The sequence below is a fragment of the Stegostoma tigrinum genome, chromosome 1 (genome assembly GCF_030684315.1).
Source record: "Stegostoma tigrinum isolate sSteTig4 chromosome 1, sSteTig4.hap1, whole genome shotgun sequence".
Taxonomy (NCBI): domain Eukaryota; kingdom Metazoa; phylum Chordata; class Chondrichthyes; order Orectolobiformes; family Stegostomatidae; genus Stegostoma; species Stegostoma tigrinum.
The window spans coordinates 4,714,767-4,734,958 of NC_081354.1; the positions used below are offsets into that span (position 1 = coordinate 4,714,767).

General features: G+C 42.2%; 1 protein-coding gene across 1 annotated transcript in view; it reads left to right on the plus strand.

Annotated features, from left to right (window-relative positions):
- LOC125455972 (tetraspanin-5) overlaps positions 1–20,192 on the plus strand; it is an 85,245-nt gene that overhangs the window by 33,024 nt on the left and 32,029 nt on the right. The window contains exon 2 of the mRNA XM_048538597.1: positions 17,774–17,824. Coding sequence (XP_048394554.1) covers positions 17,774–17,824 — 51 coding nt within the window. The remainder of the gene's footprint in view (positions 1–17,773; positions 17,825–20,192) is intronic.

The following is a 20,192-nucleotide window of genomic DNA, read 5'->3' on the forward strand; positions in this document are numbered from 1 at the left end:
CATACAATTAATGGTAAGGCCCTGGGGTGTATTGCTGAACAAGGAGACCTTGGAGTGCAGATTCATAGTTCCTTGAAAGTAGATTCACAGGTAGATAGGGTAGTGAAGAAAGCATTTGGTAAGCTTGCCTTTATTGGTCAGTGCATTGTGTATAGCAGTTGGGAGATCATGTTGTGGCTGTACAGGGCTGTAGGCCACTTTGAGTACTCTGTGCAATTCTGGTCACCGTGCTACAGGAAGGATGTTGTGAAACTTGAAAGAGTTCAGAAAAGATTTTCAAGGATATTGCCAGGGTGGAGGGTGTAAGCTATGGGGAGAGGCTGAGTAGACTGGGGCTATTTTCCCTTGAACGTTGAATGTTGAGGCGTGAACTTACAGACTTTATAAAATCATGAAGGGCATGGATAGGATAAATAGGCAAGGTCTTTTTCCTGGAATGGGGGAGTCAAAAACTCGAGGGCATAGGTTTAAGGTGAGAGGGAAAAGATTTAAAGGGACCTAAGGGGCAACTTTTTCACGCAGAAGGTGGTGCTTGTATGAAATTAGCTGCCAGAGGAAGTGGTGGAGGCTGGTACAATTACAGTGTTGAAAGGGCACCTGGGTGGGTACATGAATAGGAAGGGTTTAGAGGGATGTGGATACAAAGCAACCCTGCAGCAGGGTTTATGATAGGGTGTGTCATTATCTGACTCACCTAGTTTGGTTTTGAGAGATTTGCTGCTATGGTGCTGTTTAGACTGTGCTCCCAGAAAACATTTCATAAGGTTGCACTGAAGAAATTAGCAGCAAACATGAGAGCATTCAAGAATTGGAATGACCCTCATGACGTTGGGTCAATAATCAGTGATGAGGCAGAATGTGGAGAAAGGATGTAAATGGTATGTACTTAGATTGGCAGAATGTGGGAACCGATGCTCCCCAGAAACAAGACTATAAGACCATAAGACATAGGAGTAGAAGTAAGGCCATTTGGCCCATCAAGTCCACTCCGCCATTTAAATAATGGCTGATGGGCATTTCAACTCCACTTCCCTGCACTCTCCCCATAGCCCTTGATTCCTTGAGAGATCAAGAATTTGTCGATCTCTATCTTGAAGGCATCTAGCGTCCCATCCTCCACTGCACTCCGTGGCAATGAGTTCCACAAGCCCACCACTCTCTGCCTGAAGAAGTGTCGTCTCATTTCCGTTTTAAATTTACCCCCTCTAATTCTAAGGCTGTGCCCACGGGTCCTAGTCTCCCCGTCTAATGGAAACAACTTCCCAGGATCCACCCTTTCTAAGCCATTCATTACCTTGTAAATTTCTATCAGATCACCCCTCAACCTTCTAAACTCTAATGAGTACAATCCCAGGATCCTTAGCCATTCATCAACCTACCATTCCAGGAATCATCCATGTGAATCTCCGCTGGACATGCTCCAGTGCTAGTATGTCCTTCTTGAGGTGTGGGGCCCAAAATTGGACACCGCATTCTAAATGTGGCCGAACTAGAGCTTTATAAAGTCTCAGAAGCACATCGCTGCTTTTATATTCCAACCCTCTTGAGATAAACGACAACATTGCATTCGCTTTCTTAATCACGGACTCTACCTGCAAGTTAACCTTTAGAGAATCCTGGAGCAACACTCCCAGATCCCTTTGTACTTCTGCTTTACAAATTTTCTCACCATTTAGAAAATAGTCCATGTCTGTATTCTTTTTTCCAAAGTGCAAAACCTCACATTTGCTCACATTGAATTTCATCAGCCATTTCCTGGACCACTCTCTAAACTGTCTAAATCTTTCTGCAGCTTCCCCACCTCTTCAGTACTACCTGCCTGTCCACCTATCTTAGTATCATCGGCAAACTTCGCCAGAATGCCCCCAGTCAAATCTGTAATGCCGCCTTAACATTTCACCAGGGTTTCTGTGAAGGTCAAGAGAGGTTTGCAGATTGTGTGGAAGTGTGCAGATGAGAGGAGGAAGTTACAAAGGCATGTAGGTTGACACTCGGTTTGAACAAAGGATCTGTACACTGAGTTTATGCACTACATTGATGCGTATCTTTTGGCTGGGTGCTTAATTAATCAAATACTGAAGACTTCTCCATCAACATTCATTCTAACCTGCAGTTCTTCTAATGTTTACATATTTTCTAATCACTCTGCTCAGAAATGTTTCATATCTTCAGAAATGTTGCACACCTCTGGAGCAGATGGAACTTGAACATGGGCCTCCTGGCCTGGCAGTAGGGACGCTACCCCCGTGCCGCAGGGGCCGTTTTGCCTCTGGAGTATGTGGCACTTGGTCTCTCTCCTGTTGTACTGCTGCAATGTGACTGCAATATAACAGTACACCTTAAGATAATAATTAATTTCCTTTAGATTTGTATCTAAAGTTAAATGTTTAGCCCTTGGCCTGTTTTTAGATCAGTGCTTCCCAGACATTGTTGCCTCCAAGTGGGACCCCAAAACTACAGCTTGAATCTACTTTGGAAAACCTGGTTTCGAATGATTGGAGCTTGAAATAAGTTTTTAGATTCCCAAAGGAGCAAATTTGAAATATTATCTGGACACTGTTCCGATTTGAGGGAGACAAATGCAGCTCTTGGAGTCATGATCTTGGTTGGATGTTACTTCCATTCAGCATGTTGAAAGCTTCTGCCTTGTCTATTGATAGTGGGAGCTTGATTCCTCTCAGTTTTCGTGAGCTCCCAGTGACGGGCTTGTTGCTTTGTTTTCTTTCTGTTAAATGCAATTGTGTCATTCTGTAACTTGCAGCTCTACACCAATTCTCCGATGTTGGAATAGCTTCACTTTGCTGTTGGGCTTTGGTTGTTTGAAATTAAATTCACAAAGCCAGCTGCTTGCTACACCGAAGTGAAATGTATTAGCAATGCCAAGATCTGTGCTTTGCAAAGCAATGTTTAGGTGTGAGTGTCTTTGCACCAGTGAGTATTGTCATAACAGAAGCAAATTCTTGTGGATGGGGCAGGTAGCAACAACATTGCTTTCAAATGTTGGAGGCTCAGCTACCATGAGGATGGAAGAGAGGTGAATTAGCAAGAGTTTGCGTTCGTAGAGTACTCATCATCCACAGACACTGTACAGTGCGTGATTATCTGGCAACAATTGACCTTTTTACAGAAAGTATTGGGAAATGTGTACAGAAGCTGGGTTTGGGTGAAGAAATGTCTCCTCATCTCTGCCCTAAATGGTCCACTTTGAAACTTCAGACTGTGAGCCTTGGTTCAGGACACACCCACCATTGTTTGTAAAATTCTTACAGGACTAGACAGGTCGGTGCAAGAAGGATGTTCCCAATGGTGGGTGTATCCAGAACTCGGGGTCACAGCCTGAGTATTCAGGGTAGATCATTCAGGACACAGATGAGGAAATATTTCTTCACCCAAAGCGTGGTGAGCTTGTGGAATTCAGTACCACAGGAAGTATTTGATGCCAAAACACTTAATGTATTCAAGAGGCAGCTGGATATAGCACTTAGGGCAAATGAGATCAAAGGTCAAGGGGAGAAATTGGGATTAGGCTGTTGAGTTGAATGATCAGCCATGATCATGATGAATGGCAGAGCAGGCTCAAAGGGCCGAACGGCATCCTCCTGCTCCTATCTACTATGTTTAGTAGCAAGATTAAAGAGCATCTTTAAGCAAGAGAGAAAGTCAGAGAGGTTTACGAAGGCGGGTCCAAGTCAAGTTTTGGAATCCATTAAATAAATGCTTCAGTTTATTCGTAAGATGTCTGTCTGTGAGCAGAATATAGGGAGCTAGAAAATAGAAAGCAGGACCACAAAGGTAGTAGTCTGAGAATTACTCCCAGTACTGTGTGTGGGTGAGATCGGGAATACAAGAATAGACCAGATGAAAATTAGAGGCTGGAAATTAGATTAGGAGGAAGGGATTTTGATTCCATAGGTTTGAAACCGATTCTGGGGAAGGTGAAATCCCTATAGCAGACTGGGCACTCATATCCTCTCTCAAGGTACTGTGGGGAAGGGTTCAGACCAGTATATTAGTGAGAATGAGAACCTGAAAGGGGAGAGACGAGAGAGAAACAAAAATAGAAATGAAAGGTTGAAAAGTAGAAGACAAAAGTGGAAGGCAGAGGAAGCAAAGACTACTAGCAAATTGGACCAGAATATGAAAAAAAAATAGAAAAAGCAACTAAGTTACTGTATCTGAATTCATTGAGCACTTGCAATAAACTAGACATATTATCAGTATAAACAGTTGTAAATGAATGGAATGTGATTGAAATTGCAGAAATATAGCTTCAGGGTCATCAAGGCTGAGAACTAAATATTGAAGAACATTTAGAAAGGATAAGCAAAAAAGAGAAGGTGGTGTCATGACATTGTTAGCAAAGAATGACATGACGGCAATTGTGAGGAAGGATATTGGCTCGGAAAGTCCAGATGTAAATCAGACTAGGTGCAGCTAGGAAGTGAAAAGGGATGGAAAGCATCAGTGAGATTTGAGTTCAGGAGCAAGGAAACCTAGCAGCTGTACAGGGCTTTGGTGGGACCACGTGTTGGTCATCTTCTCCAAGTAAAGAAACACTTGTCAGAGAGGGAGTGCAATGCTGGTTCACAAGACTGATTCTTGGCATAGCTGGTCTCTCCCGTGAGGAGAGATTAGGTTGAACTGGACCTGTAAACATCTAAAATTCTGGCATGATGGTACAGAGTGGATGCGGAGCTGATGTTACCCTTGGCAGGGGTGTTCTAGAGCAAGTGGATGATCTCAGGATGAGGTGACAAGATATTTCTTCCCTTGGAGAATGGTCAACCCTGTGGAATTTTCTTTCAGGTAATGCTTTGGGGGAAAATCACTGAACATATTTAAGAACAAAATAGATTGCTCAACATGAAGAACATCAGGAGATGTGGGGAGAGAGCAAAAGTATGATAATAAGATTGGGGATTAGTCACAATCATATTGCATGATCAGATCAAATGATCTACCCCTGCTCCTATTTTCTTTGTCTCTACACAGATCAAATAAGATTTGAAAACAAAGATCAAAGGTACCAGACTCTGACCATATGGGACTGAGAAAGAGTTATTTCCTGAACACAACAGATGGTGTGCTGATAAAACAGGCTTTGATTTCTTTGAGCTAATTATTTGAATGTTATTGGCCAGAATTTACTTTCCTTCCTGGATATAATGTTTTGTTTCTACTTGCTCCATCAGATGAATCTCTATAAAATGATACAGTATTAAACAAGACAATAGTATCCTGTGGCATGTGTAGGTTTGGTGGATTAACCATGGGGAAATGCAGGGTTACAGGGGTCGGGTCAAGGGGTGGTTGTGGGTGGGCTGTTCATCGGAAGGTTGGCGTGAACTCGATGGGCCGAAATGGCCTGCTTCCACACAGTAGGGATTCTGTTCTATGCTAATCGGCAAATTGTGTTTATTCCTGCTCACTGAAAGAGCAATCCAGCTAATTTTCCCCATAGTTTAACCAAATCCTTTCTGCAACCTCCTACTGAATGTGTTTCCACTGCCCTTTCTGACATTTCCAGATCACCATAACTCACCGCTTGGGAAGGAAAAGTCTCTGATGAAGGGCCTAGGCCCAAAACGTCAGTTTTTGTGCTCCTGAGATGCTGCTTGGCCTGCTGTGTTCATCCAGCTCCACACTTTGTTATCTTGGATTCTCCAGCATCTGCAATTCCCATTATCTCCTCATCTCCCTCGTTGTTTTTTAAGCCAATCTTCAATCTGTGTCCTTTGATTGTTGGTCTTCTGACTAGTAGAAAGAAATTCCCCCTATATAATTTCCCAAAACCCTCTTTAAATTTGAGCACCTGTATTCAGTCTCCCCTTAGCCCTCTCTGAAATAGACATTTCCTAGTTCTGTGGTATTTCCGTATCACTCCCTCATTTGTGGTACCATTTTTCTCAACGTCATCTGAGGTCTGGGCATTAAAGGGCAATGAAAATTGATGTTTCTCTGTAAACTGAGAAGGCCATATTAGAATAGGAATAAAAGAACAGGAATGGACTCTTCAGTGCCTCAATCCAGTTCAATTAACTTATCTTCTAGTTGAGATTTTTCTATTTATTTGTGAGATGGGGCTGTCACTGACTGGACCATCCCAGATACCCTTCTGAAGATGGCAGTGAGCTGCCTTCTTGCACAATTGCAGTCTTTAGAATGTAGGACACTCAGAATGCCATTAGAGAGCTAGTTCCAGGATTTTAACCCAGCAACTCTGAGGGATTGGTGATATACTTCGAAGTCAGGACCCTGAGTGGTTTGGAGGGGCACCTGCATGTCCACAAACATCTGTTCTCCTTCTGGGTGGTAGTGGTCATTGGCTTGGAAAGTTTTGTGGATGGTGGTGAGTTGCTGCAATGCAGCTTGTAAATGGTGCATATATCTACCTGCATGTAGTGATGGTGGCAGCAACAATGGCAATCCCTTGCAGTAAAGTGTGGCATTCCCATAGATACCTGGGAATCACTGACCCAACACTGTATGAAGTGGAGGAGGAGAATGTTAGCACTTAGTTTAACAAACCCTGGTTTTAGTTTCTCGGTTAATTATGTAAACAACTTAATCAGTACATTTGTTATTTTAAAACTTTATTGTAATTAAAAATGTGTAATTAGTTTAGCTCCAGCTTGTCTACAGGAGGTGAAGAATGGAGCTAAATGAGCATTTATCCAGGAGCTGGATCAGATACTTGGACCCCAAAGAGATAATGAAATCTACTTAAATTGTTTAGTTGCATCCGAGCTGGATTGTGCAAAACCCAAGATCTGAACCTTATGAAGATTCTTTCAGGTGATAGAGTCCCGTGTAATCATAGATATGGGGGATTGTGTCCAGATAAGGATCACTGCATAGTTTCAAGACTGGAATGCCAAACTCCGCCTTTCCTGAAGTTTTGGGTTGGGAGCTGTCACAAATTATCTTCAGGCTCCACTTATGTGCTGCTTCCTTGCCAGTACTTGGAACATTAAGAATCCTTGGCAAGATCATGGTTTGATGTGTATTCTGCAGTAACATCTGGCAAAACAATCTGAAACAAAAACAAGTGAAGGACGTGCAAGTGTGTTAAGAAAAAAGCAAAGTATTGTGGAGGCTGGAAATTTGAAATAAAACCTGAAAATGTTGGGATTACACAGCTGGCCAGGCAGCATCTGTAGAGGGCAACAGAGTTAATGTTTTGTCAGAACTGTCTTCTGATTTGATAATCACACTGGGCAAGTCCCATCCTAGGGTGAAACCTGGTTTGGACTGTAAGTTTTACGTTTATTGGTCATTTACTGTGCTATCGATGACTGGCAGCCTCTTGTGAATATGTTCAGTGAATCCAAGCTCATTATAAGGAGAAAAATGCCACCTATGTTACACTAATCAAGAATTAGAGTAAATGTCTCCTTAAGACATCATAAATACAAATTCAACCCTATTACCTGTAACAAACACTTTTCAAAGCACAGTGAAGAGTCATCACTTGAAAGCTACTTATTCACTGTCCATGTCTGTAACTCGTTGCTTTTTTGGCAAATTTGTGCATTCAGTGCTATTCCTTTAGACAATGCCTTTCCCTGAGGCCTTGAAATTGTTAATGCCATTTACTTACTTATTAGAGGCTCCTTAAGCTGCTCAAAGGCAGTGTTGTGTTTCTACAACTTGTCTCTATATCTCTAACCTTATGGCACTCAGGGTTGTTTTTCCTCTGGGATAGTAGAAACTACAAATGCTGGAGAATCTGAGATAACAAGGTATAGAGCTGGAGGAACACAGCAGGCCAAGCAGCAGAGGAGCAGGAAAGCTGACGTTTCGGGTCTGGACCTTTCTTCAGAAAAAATTTAGCAGGTATCAAACACGTTTTCTGACGGAACACCTCCTTTCCTCTGCCTTATACTCCATAAGGCCAGAAGATAAAGGAGTAGAATTAGGTTACGTGACCCATCGAATCTGCTCTGCTTTTCGATCATGGCTGATACGTTTCTCAACCCCATTTTCCTACCTTTTCCCTGTAACCCTTGACCCCCTTTCAAATCAAGAACCTATCTATCTCTGTCTTAAAGACACTCAAAGGTTTGTTCCTCACAGCCCTCTCTAGCAGTGCGTTCCACAGATTCATCATCGTTGGGCTGAAGAAATTCTTCCTCATCTCTGTTCTCAGCATCATCCCTTCACTTTGAAGCCTTATCTTTGGGTCCTCGTCTCTCCTACTAGTGGAGGCATCTTCTCCATGTCCGCTCTATTCAGGCCTCTCACTATTCTAAGTTTCAATCTGATACCCCCTCGTCCTTCTAAACTCCATTGAGTACAGACCCAGAGTCCTCAACTACTCCTGGTACAACAAGCCCTTCATCCCTGGGGTAATTCTTGTAAACCTCCCCGGATCCCCTCTAAGGTCGGTCCATCTTTTCTTAGATACAGGGTCCATAACCCAAAAAATATTCCAAGTGCAGTCTGATTAGTGCTTCATTTAGCTTCCGCAGTACATCTTGCTCTTGTATTCTACCTTTTCAAAATGAATGCTAACATTATATTTGCCTTCCTACCTGCCAACTGAACCTGCATGTTAACCTTAAAACAATGCTGAACTAGGACTCCCCAGTTTCTTTGTGCTTCAGATTTCTGAAGCCTTTACTGTTTACCAAAGAGTCTATGCTTTTGTTCTTCCTGTCAAGGTGCATGGCCTCACGCTTTCCCACATTGTATTCCATCTGCCACTTCTTTGTCCACTCTCCTTGCTTGTCTATGTTCTTCTGCAGCCTCCCTGCTTCCTCAACATTACCTGTCTCTCCACCTATCTTTGTGGCATCTGCAAACTTAGCAACAATATCTTCAATTCCTTCATCTGGATGGTTAATGTACAGCACAAGCAGTTGTAGTCCCAATACTTATGGGACTTTATGAGCCACCAACTCTCTTATCCTGATTTTCTGCCTATGATGACTGCCCTTCCTAAACAAGCTCAACTATTACTGTAACCCTCAACTGTTCACTCATCAACTCCACGCAAGACTGTCCTAGAGCTCCCCTCACTGGTCTCCCACATTCCATCCTCCTCAAACGTGTGGTCATCCAGACTCTCCTGTGTGACTCTCGTTAAGTCCTATTCACCTTTTGTCCCAGTGATTTTGACCTGCAGTGGCTCCTGGTCAAGCAGTGTCTCAATATTACAATTCTCATCCTTTTTTTTCCCCAGTAATTTTATGGTTTCGCTCTTCCTAACTCTGAAAACTCCTTCAGTGTCCTCTACCCTCCTCCAACTCTGGACTCCTGTGTATTCTCATTTTAAAAAGCCCCCACTGGTAATGCTGTACCTTCAGTTGCTTCGGCCCTTGTAGGTCTGGAATTCCGGACATGTGGCCTTCCTCCCAAAAGCCCCTCAACCCTCTCATCAACCATCCTAATCCTAAAATGAATAAAGTGGCTAGAGCAAGTCTCGTACTTGAGTTTAGATGACACTCAGCTTTCTCACCAGTTCACTTCGTGAAATTTTATGATGAACGCGTCACTAAACCATGGACACATGGGTTGTTCCTGCATTATGCTGTAACGTAGTGCAGAAATTTTGCTTTATTAGTCAGAAACTGGGCTGAACTGTATGTGGTTCACCAAATGGCTGCTGGCAACATCTTTTCAAAGACTAACCATTTACCTTTTTAAAATTTGAGTGCAATCTCTGCCTTCAGGTAATACAGTATTCTCAGAGGGAAGTGTGAGTCTCAGCCTGTTACGTAATAGATACGCTCACAGAAAAAAGGCCATTCAGCCTTTAAAATAAAACCTAGCCTGCTTCTCCTTTACTGCATTTGTTCTATTTGCATCAAGCTACTCTTTTTGTGGTAGTACTCTCTGGGTGAAGAGGTTTCTCATGTGTTCTCTATTGGCATTTATTTATGTTTGTGGACCCAAGTCTTTTACATCTCCCAAACATTGTGTCTATTTATAATTTTTAACATGACACCCCCATACGCCCTTTTCTAGAGTAGGGAGACCCATTCTCTTCAGACTTCCTTGATGAGCAAACCACTTGGTTCTTGTATTGTCTTTCTAACACTTCTTGCACTTTGTTTAGTGCATTTATACCTGTTTATAAAATGAAGAGCCCAACTATGCAGAGTATCTCAAGCATAGTCTAGTCATGGCTCTACACAAGTTTAATATAATGCCTGTGCTTTTTAATTCCGTTCTCCAAGCAATGGACCACACTTTGTTGCTTTTAATGGTTACTGAACTTAGAATGTGGAACCATGGGAATGAGTTTGCTTGCGTCTACCTGGCACCTAAACCAAGTGGCTACTGTTCCATTGTGAACACAGATCATGCTAGCAGGTATTCCTACTGGGGAATTGTAGCTGAAGGCATGCCTTGGTCACATCTGATTACCCACAGGCAGGAGCGAGAAAATAACACTCGGACTCCCATTACTGCTGCTGGCCTGGGCCTCTGACCTGCACAGCACCCCCATCCAGATCCTAGTCAATGAGCTCTAAGACACAGAAGCCCCCATTACTGCCTGCTGTAGACAAACTTCCATTCCAAACCCGGTCTTTAACCTGCGACCATGCTCTCGTGAGGCGCTTTTGATGTGTGAACAAAATGTCAGTCACAGGCAGGCTTTAAGAATGTTTGTGATGGACAGCCTTAAAAAAAAAGAGCTTGGGAAGGTAATTCCAGAATACTGTGGTGCAGGCAACATCAGGAAATGTTTGGAGGGATACAGGCCAGGAGTCGGCAGGTGGGATTTGTTTATTTGGGGTTAATTTTGGCATGGATTGGTTGTATTGAAGTCTGTTTCTGTGCTCTATGACTCTATCAGGACTGCACAGGAGAACAGGACTGAAGGGGCAGAGATCTCAAAAGCTTGTGGTGTCGAGGAGATAACAGCAATAGGGAAGGGTGTGGTGACAGATGGATTTGGAAATAAACAGGAGGGTTTTGAATTTGTTGTTTTGTTAAACTAGCCCCTCATGTAGTTCAGCGAGCACATGGATGATGGGTGAATCCGGTAACACAGGAACTAGAAGAAACAATTCCATCCCTCAAGCCTGTTCCTGAGCCTATAACTTCAGATGTAGAATAATGATATAATTTATTTGTGCAAATGTTATTGATGTAATGAGGTATGTCTCAAAGACACTTTGATTTTGGTTTGCAAGCAAACAATATGTGCACCCAATGGAGGCTTGAGGAAGTATCGGATCTGGGGACTATGAGAGAAATCCACCTTGGGAGTAATAAAATGAGGAATTGCAGATGCTGACAATCTCAAACAAAAATAGCAATTGCTGGAGAAACGCAGCAGGTCTGGCAGTATTGCGACTTTGGGAGAATGGGAAACAGGTTTCTTTAAGATATGCCATGCTTCAGACTGGATAACTTACTATTGACAGTTCCTTGAATCACTTTGGCTTCTTACCAATGGGGTTCATATTGGTAGTTTCGGATTGAGTGCACATTACTAATGTTAGAGTGTGCCCACAGGAACCAGTTATTTGAAGAGGCTATTGCAATGTGTGAACAGTATTTAATGTAAACCTGAACTTCAGGACCCTGCAACTTTTTTAACCACATCAGTATGACAATCAGGAGGCTTGAAATAGAGTTAGAAATGTGAAATAAAGTTTATTCTTGCATTACTGAATGAATGCTCGTTTGAAAAAGTTCACGAAATGCGGCACTCCCCAAAGTCCCATCACTGATTGGATCAGGAACATAACTGTTTAGAAGATTTTAAAAGTAAGATGTGAAAGTGAAACCTTTTTGTTTCATAAAAAATAAATACTATTTAGTATCTGCGTGTGTTACAGTTCATTTGAAGTCTGAGCTGATGTAGCAATCTGCACATGCATGCTGTACTCGGAAGCTGTGGTTAGTAAGAGTAAAGGCTCACATTATTTCTATTGTGTAGTTGACCAGAAATCACCACCTGTTGTTACCCTCCATTGGAGTGTGTTGCAAGCGTTCCAGGCTGGTATTGAGCCTGATGTCTGTATTATAAACTAGCCTCCCTTGGCCAACAAGTGATATTTGAGCACAGAGCTTCTGATTCAGAAGCAGGGGTACTACCCACTGCACTGTAAGATTCCCATGTTAAAACAGAAGAAATAGGAGCAGGAGTAGACCATCTGGCCCTGACTGTGCCATTCAACAAAATCATGGCTGATGTTTTCATGGACTCCGCTCACTTACCTGCCCGCTCACTGTAATCCTTAATTCCTTTACTGCTCAAAAATCCATCTATCTTTGCCTTAAAAACTTTCAATGAGGTAGCCTCAAATGCTTCACTGGGCAGGGAATTCCACAGATTCACAGCCCTTTGGGTGAAGAAGTTCCCCCTCAACTCAGTCCTAAATCTGCTCCCCCTTATTTTGAGACTGTGGCCCCAAGATGTTACTGGAGGTAATACCAATTTAGAAATATCTCTTGGTAAACACTGAGTACAGAAGCTTCAATCAAAAGCAGTGCAGGAAACGTTGCCTTATGACAAACTGCATTTGAGAAGGTAACATCTACTCCAAACATTCTCCCAGTTTTCTCCCAATGGTGGACCTAGTGTCCCTTATAAACAGTTTGTGTCTACTGATCCAGTCGACCATGTGTATCTTTGCACAGGGTTTGATCACCAATTATTAACCTTTACAACTTGGATAAGTGATTTGGATGAGGGGGCCAACTTTATGTTTGCTGAGATTTCTGATGACACAGTGATAACTAGGAAAGTAGGTTACAAAGAGCACATCAATAGGTCACCAAGGGATATAGCCAGGCCCATTGAGTTGGCAAAGGTGTGACAGAGTATATTGCAGGAAAATGTGAAATTGTCCATTTTGACGGGAAGAATCAATAAGAAACGTATAATCTAAATGGTGAGAAATTGCTGAGCTTTGAGATGAGAGAGAGACCTGGGTGTCCCAGTATGTGAATCACACAAGTTGAGAATGTAGGTAAAGAAAGGGATGAGGAAAGCAAAATAGAGTGTTATCATTTATCTCAAGCAGAATGAAATACAAAAATTGGGAGGTTATGCTTCAGTCATACGGAATGTTGGTAAGATGGCATTTGGAATATTGTGCACAATATTAGTCACCTTATTTAAGTGGAATCAAGGGACTGTGTTGGATGATCCAATTTGGTTATATTGAAGGTGGAGCAGGCTCGAAGGGCAGAATGGCCTACTCCTGTCCTTATTTTCTCTGCTACTGTGCTCCAATGTTATGAAAAGCATTGATAATCAACCTGTTCAGAGATGATATGACATACCTGTGAAGTGTGTGGGACTTGAACCTGGACATTTTGGCTCAGACGCCGGGGCACTACTGCTATGCCACACAGAGCCCTGTGAGAAAACAGTACACAAACACACATTCCTTCTGTCGTCAGTTTGCAGAAACCAGCTGCCTTGTCAGTGTGGCTCTGGACGTTTTAAAGAATGTGCAGCTGCTGACATTTTTGGAAATTTTAAGGAATGAAGCAATTTTATTTTAGAAGCTGCACTTGATATCATTTTAAAATGTTATGGTTCATTTTGCCCCTATTGCAGCTAGTTGTGGATCAGCGGCAGGAACAGATGGATGTTGATCTGTCAGAATCTTGCTGGCAACCTTTGAGAAGCAGTCAGGTTGCCAGTGAGTAGGAGGATACAGCTGCTGCCTACCAACCCAATCTGCACTGAAAATGTCACTCTCTGCGGGGCAGCTCGGAAAACACCAGAGCTCAGAGGAGTCATCTAGATCAACGTTAGCTTGCTGTCTCTGCGTGGATGCTGCCTGACCCGTTGTGATCTCCAGCATTTTTTGTTTTCACTACAGATTGCTGTAATTTGCTCCTACCCTATTTTTATAATGTTAATTTTACCTCTGCCATGTGCGGCCTTTTCGATTTAATTGGTATAGCTATCTCCAGATAGTAACTTGAGGCATTTTTGTGGTGATTTATTTAAGTTTGCATACATTTACTGACTTCGACTTTTGTTTTAACTAATGTTTAATTACCAAAAGCCTTGTTGGAGTTCAGATGGTTGAGGCTGACCTATGTCTGCCTTGGTGCAAAATTTTTGCGCTGTGTACAGACATTGCATATGCTTGGACACAGTAATATCACTGTCCGTGTGTAACAGCTTTGCTGGTTGCTTGTGTACACAAATGCTCAGAATTGATGATACACAAATCTGGGCTATGAAAGACACCCCTGTTCTTCAAACAGTGTCGTGGTATCCACATGAGAAGCTGTGTGTCTCAGTTTAGTTTCTCATCCAGAGAACAGGTCCCTTTACGGTGCCCTGCTTCCTCAGTGCTGCACTGGGAGTATCAGTCTGAATTCCATGCTGAAATCTCGAGCGCCTGCCTGTCAGTCACTAGTCCCATGTTCATTCATGTTGCAGAATTAAGTCTGCTCCTTGTAAAGTTTGCAGCTCTTCATGCTCCAGAATATGTGAAGGGACTCGAGAGTGTGCCAAAACTCATGTTCATGGTATTCTTTAAAAGATGCAACCATAGTTCCCATACTGTCCAGTTCTGCGTTGTTACTTAGATAATTTATCACTGTTTGTTTTTAATATGTTCCATCTTTATTAATGTTTCATTTGCCAAAAGAAATAAACTTGTGTGTGTACAGAAAGTTAAATGATAATAATCAGAACTAAACTGTACAATTGGAGTATTTTCCAGTTGTGTACCGTACTGTCTCTAGCCTTGATTACAGTTGAAATGTTATGGATTGAACTTTGAGTTCCCTTTGCAAACTGACTGAAACATCACTCGTATTATGCAATTCTTATTTATTGATGACAGCCTTTATATTCGCATCCTTTCTCTGCTTAAGGAGCACAATACTTTGTAGAACGGTCTGCATCATGAGTGTTACACTGGTTACCTGTTAATATGCTGCATTTTGGGTTGAGGAGCCCAAGCGATTACTCCCGAAAGTCCTTGACTCAAATGCCACCTTACAAGGCTCGGTGCCAGAGTTTGTTAAGTCATGGAGCATCTTGTGGTCTTTTACTGTGTTCAAGGTGCCATTCAAATGCAAGATATTGTTAGATGCTATTAATCTAGGTTGACTCTAAGAGTCAGATCTCAGTTGCTGCTTCCATTGTATACCGTTCAGCCAACACTTGCTGTTTTAACTATGATCAAAAAGGACAATTTTTTTAAAACAAGCTGTAGAATTACACTCCTAGGTAAGGTAATGCAAGGTCCTTCAGGACCCTACCAGTTCACTGCAACCCAGCCCAACCCCGGTGGGACTCCTAGAGAAACCTGTTTCTCTCTCTTTACCCTGTCGCATTCTTCAATTACCTTGAAGACTGGGATTAGTTCACTCCTATATTTGAAGAACAATAATCTAGTATATGCACCGTGTCCTTGATTTAATCCTTTTAATCTTGTAGTTTTTGTTTCTGATTGCGTACAGGTTGCTGGTTTTGTTAACTGCTTCAGAGGCAGCCATGCACAACAGAGGGCTTTCAGTGTTGGATGACCATTGAGCCAGGCTAGAACTCTTTCCTTGGAAAGACGAGGGCAATTTGGCGTTATTAGATAATTTGACAGGGTAGACGTGGGGAACATTGGAGGACAAAACTAAATATGAGCTGGGCATCAATAAATCCAGATGAGAATTTAGGTGGAAGTTCAGTATTAAGATGGTGAGAAAGTGGAACGGAGAGTGGATGAGGCAAATAACTTAGATACACAGGAGACAGAAAGGGCTGCAAATGCTGGAAGCCAGATACATTAGGACAAACGTTGATAAGCACGTCATGAGAAAGGAGAGTAGTGATGGGGTGAGATGACTTTCTCTTCTCTCCACTCCACATCACTTTCCTGCCCGCTCTCTGTAACCCTTCAATGCGTTACTGGTTAAACATCTGTCTAAACAAACAAGATATAGAGGGCTGTGAAGAGAATTTCAGAGCTTGGGGCCTTGGGAGCTGAAGGCATGATTGTGAGGAGTGGAGTGATGATAATCCGGAATTCTCAAGAGGCCAGAACTAGAGGAGGGAGGGATCTTGGACTGCTGTAGGGCTGGAGGAGTTTCCAGAGTTAGGGAGGTGAGGGGGGGGGGGGAGGGGGGGCGGTGGAGGGAGCATGAGACCATGGAGGAATTTAAAAATAAAGTTGTAAACCTCATAACTAAGACGTTACTTGTCCAGGAGCCAATAGAATGACCACAGGGAATGATCAATGAATAGGACCTGGTGGGAGTTAGCATATGGACAGCATGGTTTTGGATAACCTAAAAGTTTAATTGAACCCCCAGGACACACCAAAGCATTTTTATTCCTTACTCACAAGTCTCTGTGTTACAATACAGTTTGTTGCAAAGGCTCTCCTTCTGTACATTCAAATCCAATGATGTATATGTGTAATGTATTGACTCTGAGTTTTGTGCAACAGCTGTAAATTTTTTCCAAATCTACTTGAGGTGCAAGTTGGGGGTGTCTTCTGGGGATATTCTGCAGCTGAAAGAATTTATCTGCTTGCCTGTGAGTTAAATAATTTATGACCCATTGCATTCAACAATATGATGGGGTGACTCTTTGCAAATTGAAAGCCTCAATTAACATGCACAACGATGTGAAATAAGACAAAAGATACGTTGCTGCGTAGTATATTTTAAATATAACAGACTTGGTTCTGTCTTTTCAGTGAGCTGTTACAGTGTTGTTACTATAGTTTGAAGACATATCAGTAGATTTTCTAGATAGTGGAAAACTGTAAATCGTGGTCTCACTTGCTCACTGTGGATTGGATTTGAGAAGCTAGGGTCTTTTTTTTTGTTGGTCTGAATAAGAGCTATTGGAAGGTCTATCTGCGGCAAAGAAAGGATTTCTGAATCCTATTGAATGCCATCATTACAGAATTATATTGCATAGTCAGAAGCCACTTGATTTACTGTGCCTGCATTAGATCTTTGAAGGAGCTAATTAGTCCCACTCCCCTGCTTTCCACCAGGGCTGTGCATTATTTTCTAATTTCTTTATAACAATGTCCATTACATGTAAGGACAAAATGCTACAATACTTGGTATTCAGAAATTCAGCAGTGTTTGACCTTATTGTAACACTATTGAAAGATAATTCCATAAACTTGACTGCCTAATGCTAGTTGGTACATACCCAATACTTCTCTACATGTTTCCTACAGTCACATGGTTAGCCTTCAGGCTTCTGCCAAGCTCTCCACGTGTTTCTCACATCTTCCTTAACCCCTGTGCTATTTGTGTCCAGTGAGGGGCAGCTCTGTGACATCATTGCAAGATTGCTCCAGGGTTCTAAAGCCTTCACACGGAACATCACGTCATGTTGAAAAAGCTCAGATGGGGGAGAGACTGGTCCTTCAACGCTCGGCACACAACAAAAATAAAATCACTCTTAATTTCGTAGGATTATTCAGTTAGATTATGATTGATTTAGTAGCTCAGCTCTGTGGATTTACCTTGGTTTGATCTTTGATATTCTTGCCTTACAACAACCTACTATTGTCAGTATTGAAATTTTCAACTGAGCTTTAGTTGGGGATGGGGTGGGGGCGCAGTGCAGGGGCAGTGGGTATAGAAGAATTCCTGACTTCAGCCTCGAATGCTCTACCTTTATGGTTATACCACTTCTTCTGGATCCAAACCAGACCCTCCCTGACTGCCACTAGCAGAGAACTACATCAAATACTTTGTCTCAAACATTCCAACCTACTATACAATATGCCTCAGTGACTTTGTAAGCCTAAAGGCTATGAATAAAACTTAATCTTCCAAAGTGTTAACATTTTCTTTGTTTCCTATTTTGCAGTTTTTGGGAGTGGCCTTTCTAGGGATCGGTTTGTGGGCATGGAGTGAAAAGGTAAGGCAGTCTGTATGCACAAACACCATTTATGGCATTGCACAAAATAGCCCCAGGCTTCCTTTGCCCATACAATTTATGAAATGTCTCCAGTGGAAAATATTCCTGTTTGGGCTGAGGGTATGGGAGAATAAGGGAGGGAGTAAGGGGATGAGTGGAGGGAGTGAGGAGATAGGAGAGGGGATGAGGTGAAAAAAGTGGGGGAGGCGATGGGAGACAGGACAAGTGTTAAGAGGCAGGACTGACAGGGGAAGGGGAAAGGGAAAGGGAATGATGAGAAAGGATAGGGTCGTAGGTAGAGTGAGCTCAGGGTAATAATGACAGTGGGTGGTTGGGGAGAGAGAAAGAAAGAAGTAAGGGGCGTTTGAAGTAAAGCATGCTGCGGTTCCTGACAACCCTGACTCTGAGCTTTACGTCATAACCCGAGGGGTAGAATCCAGTGCAAGGAACAAAGCTTGCTTTTGAACCTTATTCAATTGTTGGAAGGAAGACATTAAATTGAAGGACATGGAAAAACTGGAGAGACACAAGGAGGATTTAGAAGGATGATGTTAGAACTGAGAGATTTTAACTATCAAAAATCTGAACAGCCTGTGGGTTCTCTACTCTAGAAAAGGGCAGGCAGGTGGGGGTGTTCCTTTGGGAAGAGGTTTATACATTTGTCTTTTAAAATAATGCAAGTTTGATAGGCTGGATAAAGAGAACACTTGAGGCAAAAAGTTGGGTCTGTAAGTACAGGATTGTTGCTCATAATTTTTTTTTTTATTCATTCACTGGATGAGGACACCTCTGACCAGGCAGCATTTATTGCCCTTCCCTAATTGCTCAGAGAACACTTAGGAGTCAACCACGTTCTGTGGGTCTGGAGTCACATGTAGTCCAGACTAGGTAAGGATTGCAGTCCCTTTCTCTAAAGTCATCAGTGAACCAGAGATTTTTCTGACAATTGACAATGGATTCATGGTCATCATTGGACTCATAATTCCACATAGTTATTGAATTCAAATTCCACCGTCTACCATGGTGGGATTCGAACATGGGTCTCCAGAACACTACCCAGGTCTCTGCATTAACAATCCAGCAATAAAGCCACTAGGCCATTACCTTCTGTTGGATGTGAAATTCAGGAGGAATATCTTTACCCAGATAGTGGTGAGAATAGAGAACTTGGGACAAGAAATAAAGTTAATTTGAAGAATGTAGATGCATTTGGGATGAAGCTAAAGGAAGGATAAAGAGATGGACATTTGTGTTCAGAGGACGAAATGTGTGCTGCGCCACAGGATTCAGTTCTGAGGCCTTAATGGTTTGCAATTTATATAATTGACTTGGATGCAGGGACTGAGGATTTGGTGTTAATTTATTCATGATACAAAGATATGATGCAGTGGTGCTGGTATTGGATTGGAGTGGACAAGGTCAGAAATCAGCCGAAAGCTTGTGTTTTCAAATAAACCTGTTGGACTATAACCTGGTGTCATGTGATTTCTGACAGAAAGGTAGTTAGGAAAGTAAATTGTGAGGAGGACGCAGGGAGCCTGCACAAAGATATACAGATCGCCTGAGTGGCAATGATTTGGCAAATGGTGTGCAATGTGGAAATGTCCATTTTGGCAGGAAAAATGCAAAAGAAGCGTTTAGTGTATTTGCGGAGGGATCTGGGTGTCCTCATGAATGAATTGTATGAAGCTAGAGTGGAGGTACAGCGAGTAATTTGGAAAACTTACTGAATTTTATCAATCGTTGCAAGGGGAATTCAATATAAAAGTAGGGAGATTACACTTCAGCTGCACAGGACTCAGAGAGACCACATCTAAAATGCTGTCTGCAGTAACAAGAACAGAAAACTGCTGGAAAAGCTCAATAGGTCTGGCAGTATCTGTGGAGTGAAATCAGAGTTCATGTTTTGGGTCCAGTGATCCTTCCAGTTCTGTGGATGGGTCACTGGACATGAAACGTTAACTCTGATTTCTCTCCTCAGTTGCTGCCAGACCTGCTGAGCTTTTCCAGCAATTCCTGTTTTTGTTTCTGATTTACAGCATCTGCAGTTCTTTTGGTTTTTATTTCATATTGTACTCTGTACTGTATTGGTCTCTTTTTATCTAAAGAAAAATGTAGATGCATTGGAAGCAGTTCATAGTGGATTAAGTAGATGAATATCTGGAATTGGTGCATTGGCTTATGCTGTTTCAGGCTTAGCTTGTATCCAGTTTGGAGTTTGGAAGAATAAGAGGTGTCTTGATTGTAGCATATAAAATCCTAAAATCCTGAAGGGTCTTGACAGGATGTAAGCAAGAGGATGATTCTTCTTGTGAGGAAATTTAGAACTATGGGTCACTGCTTTTAAAAAAAAAGTGTTACCTGTTAG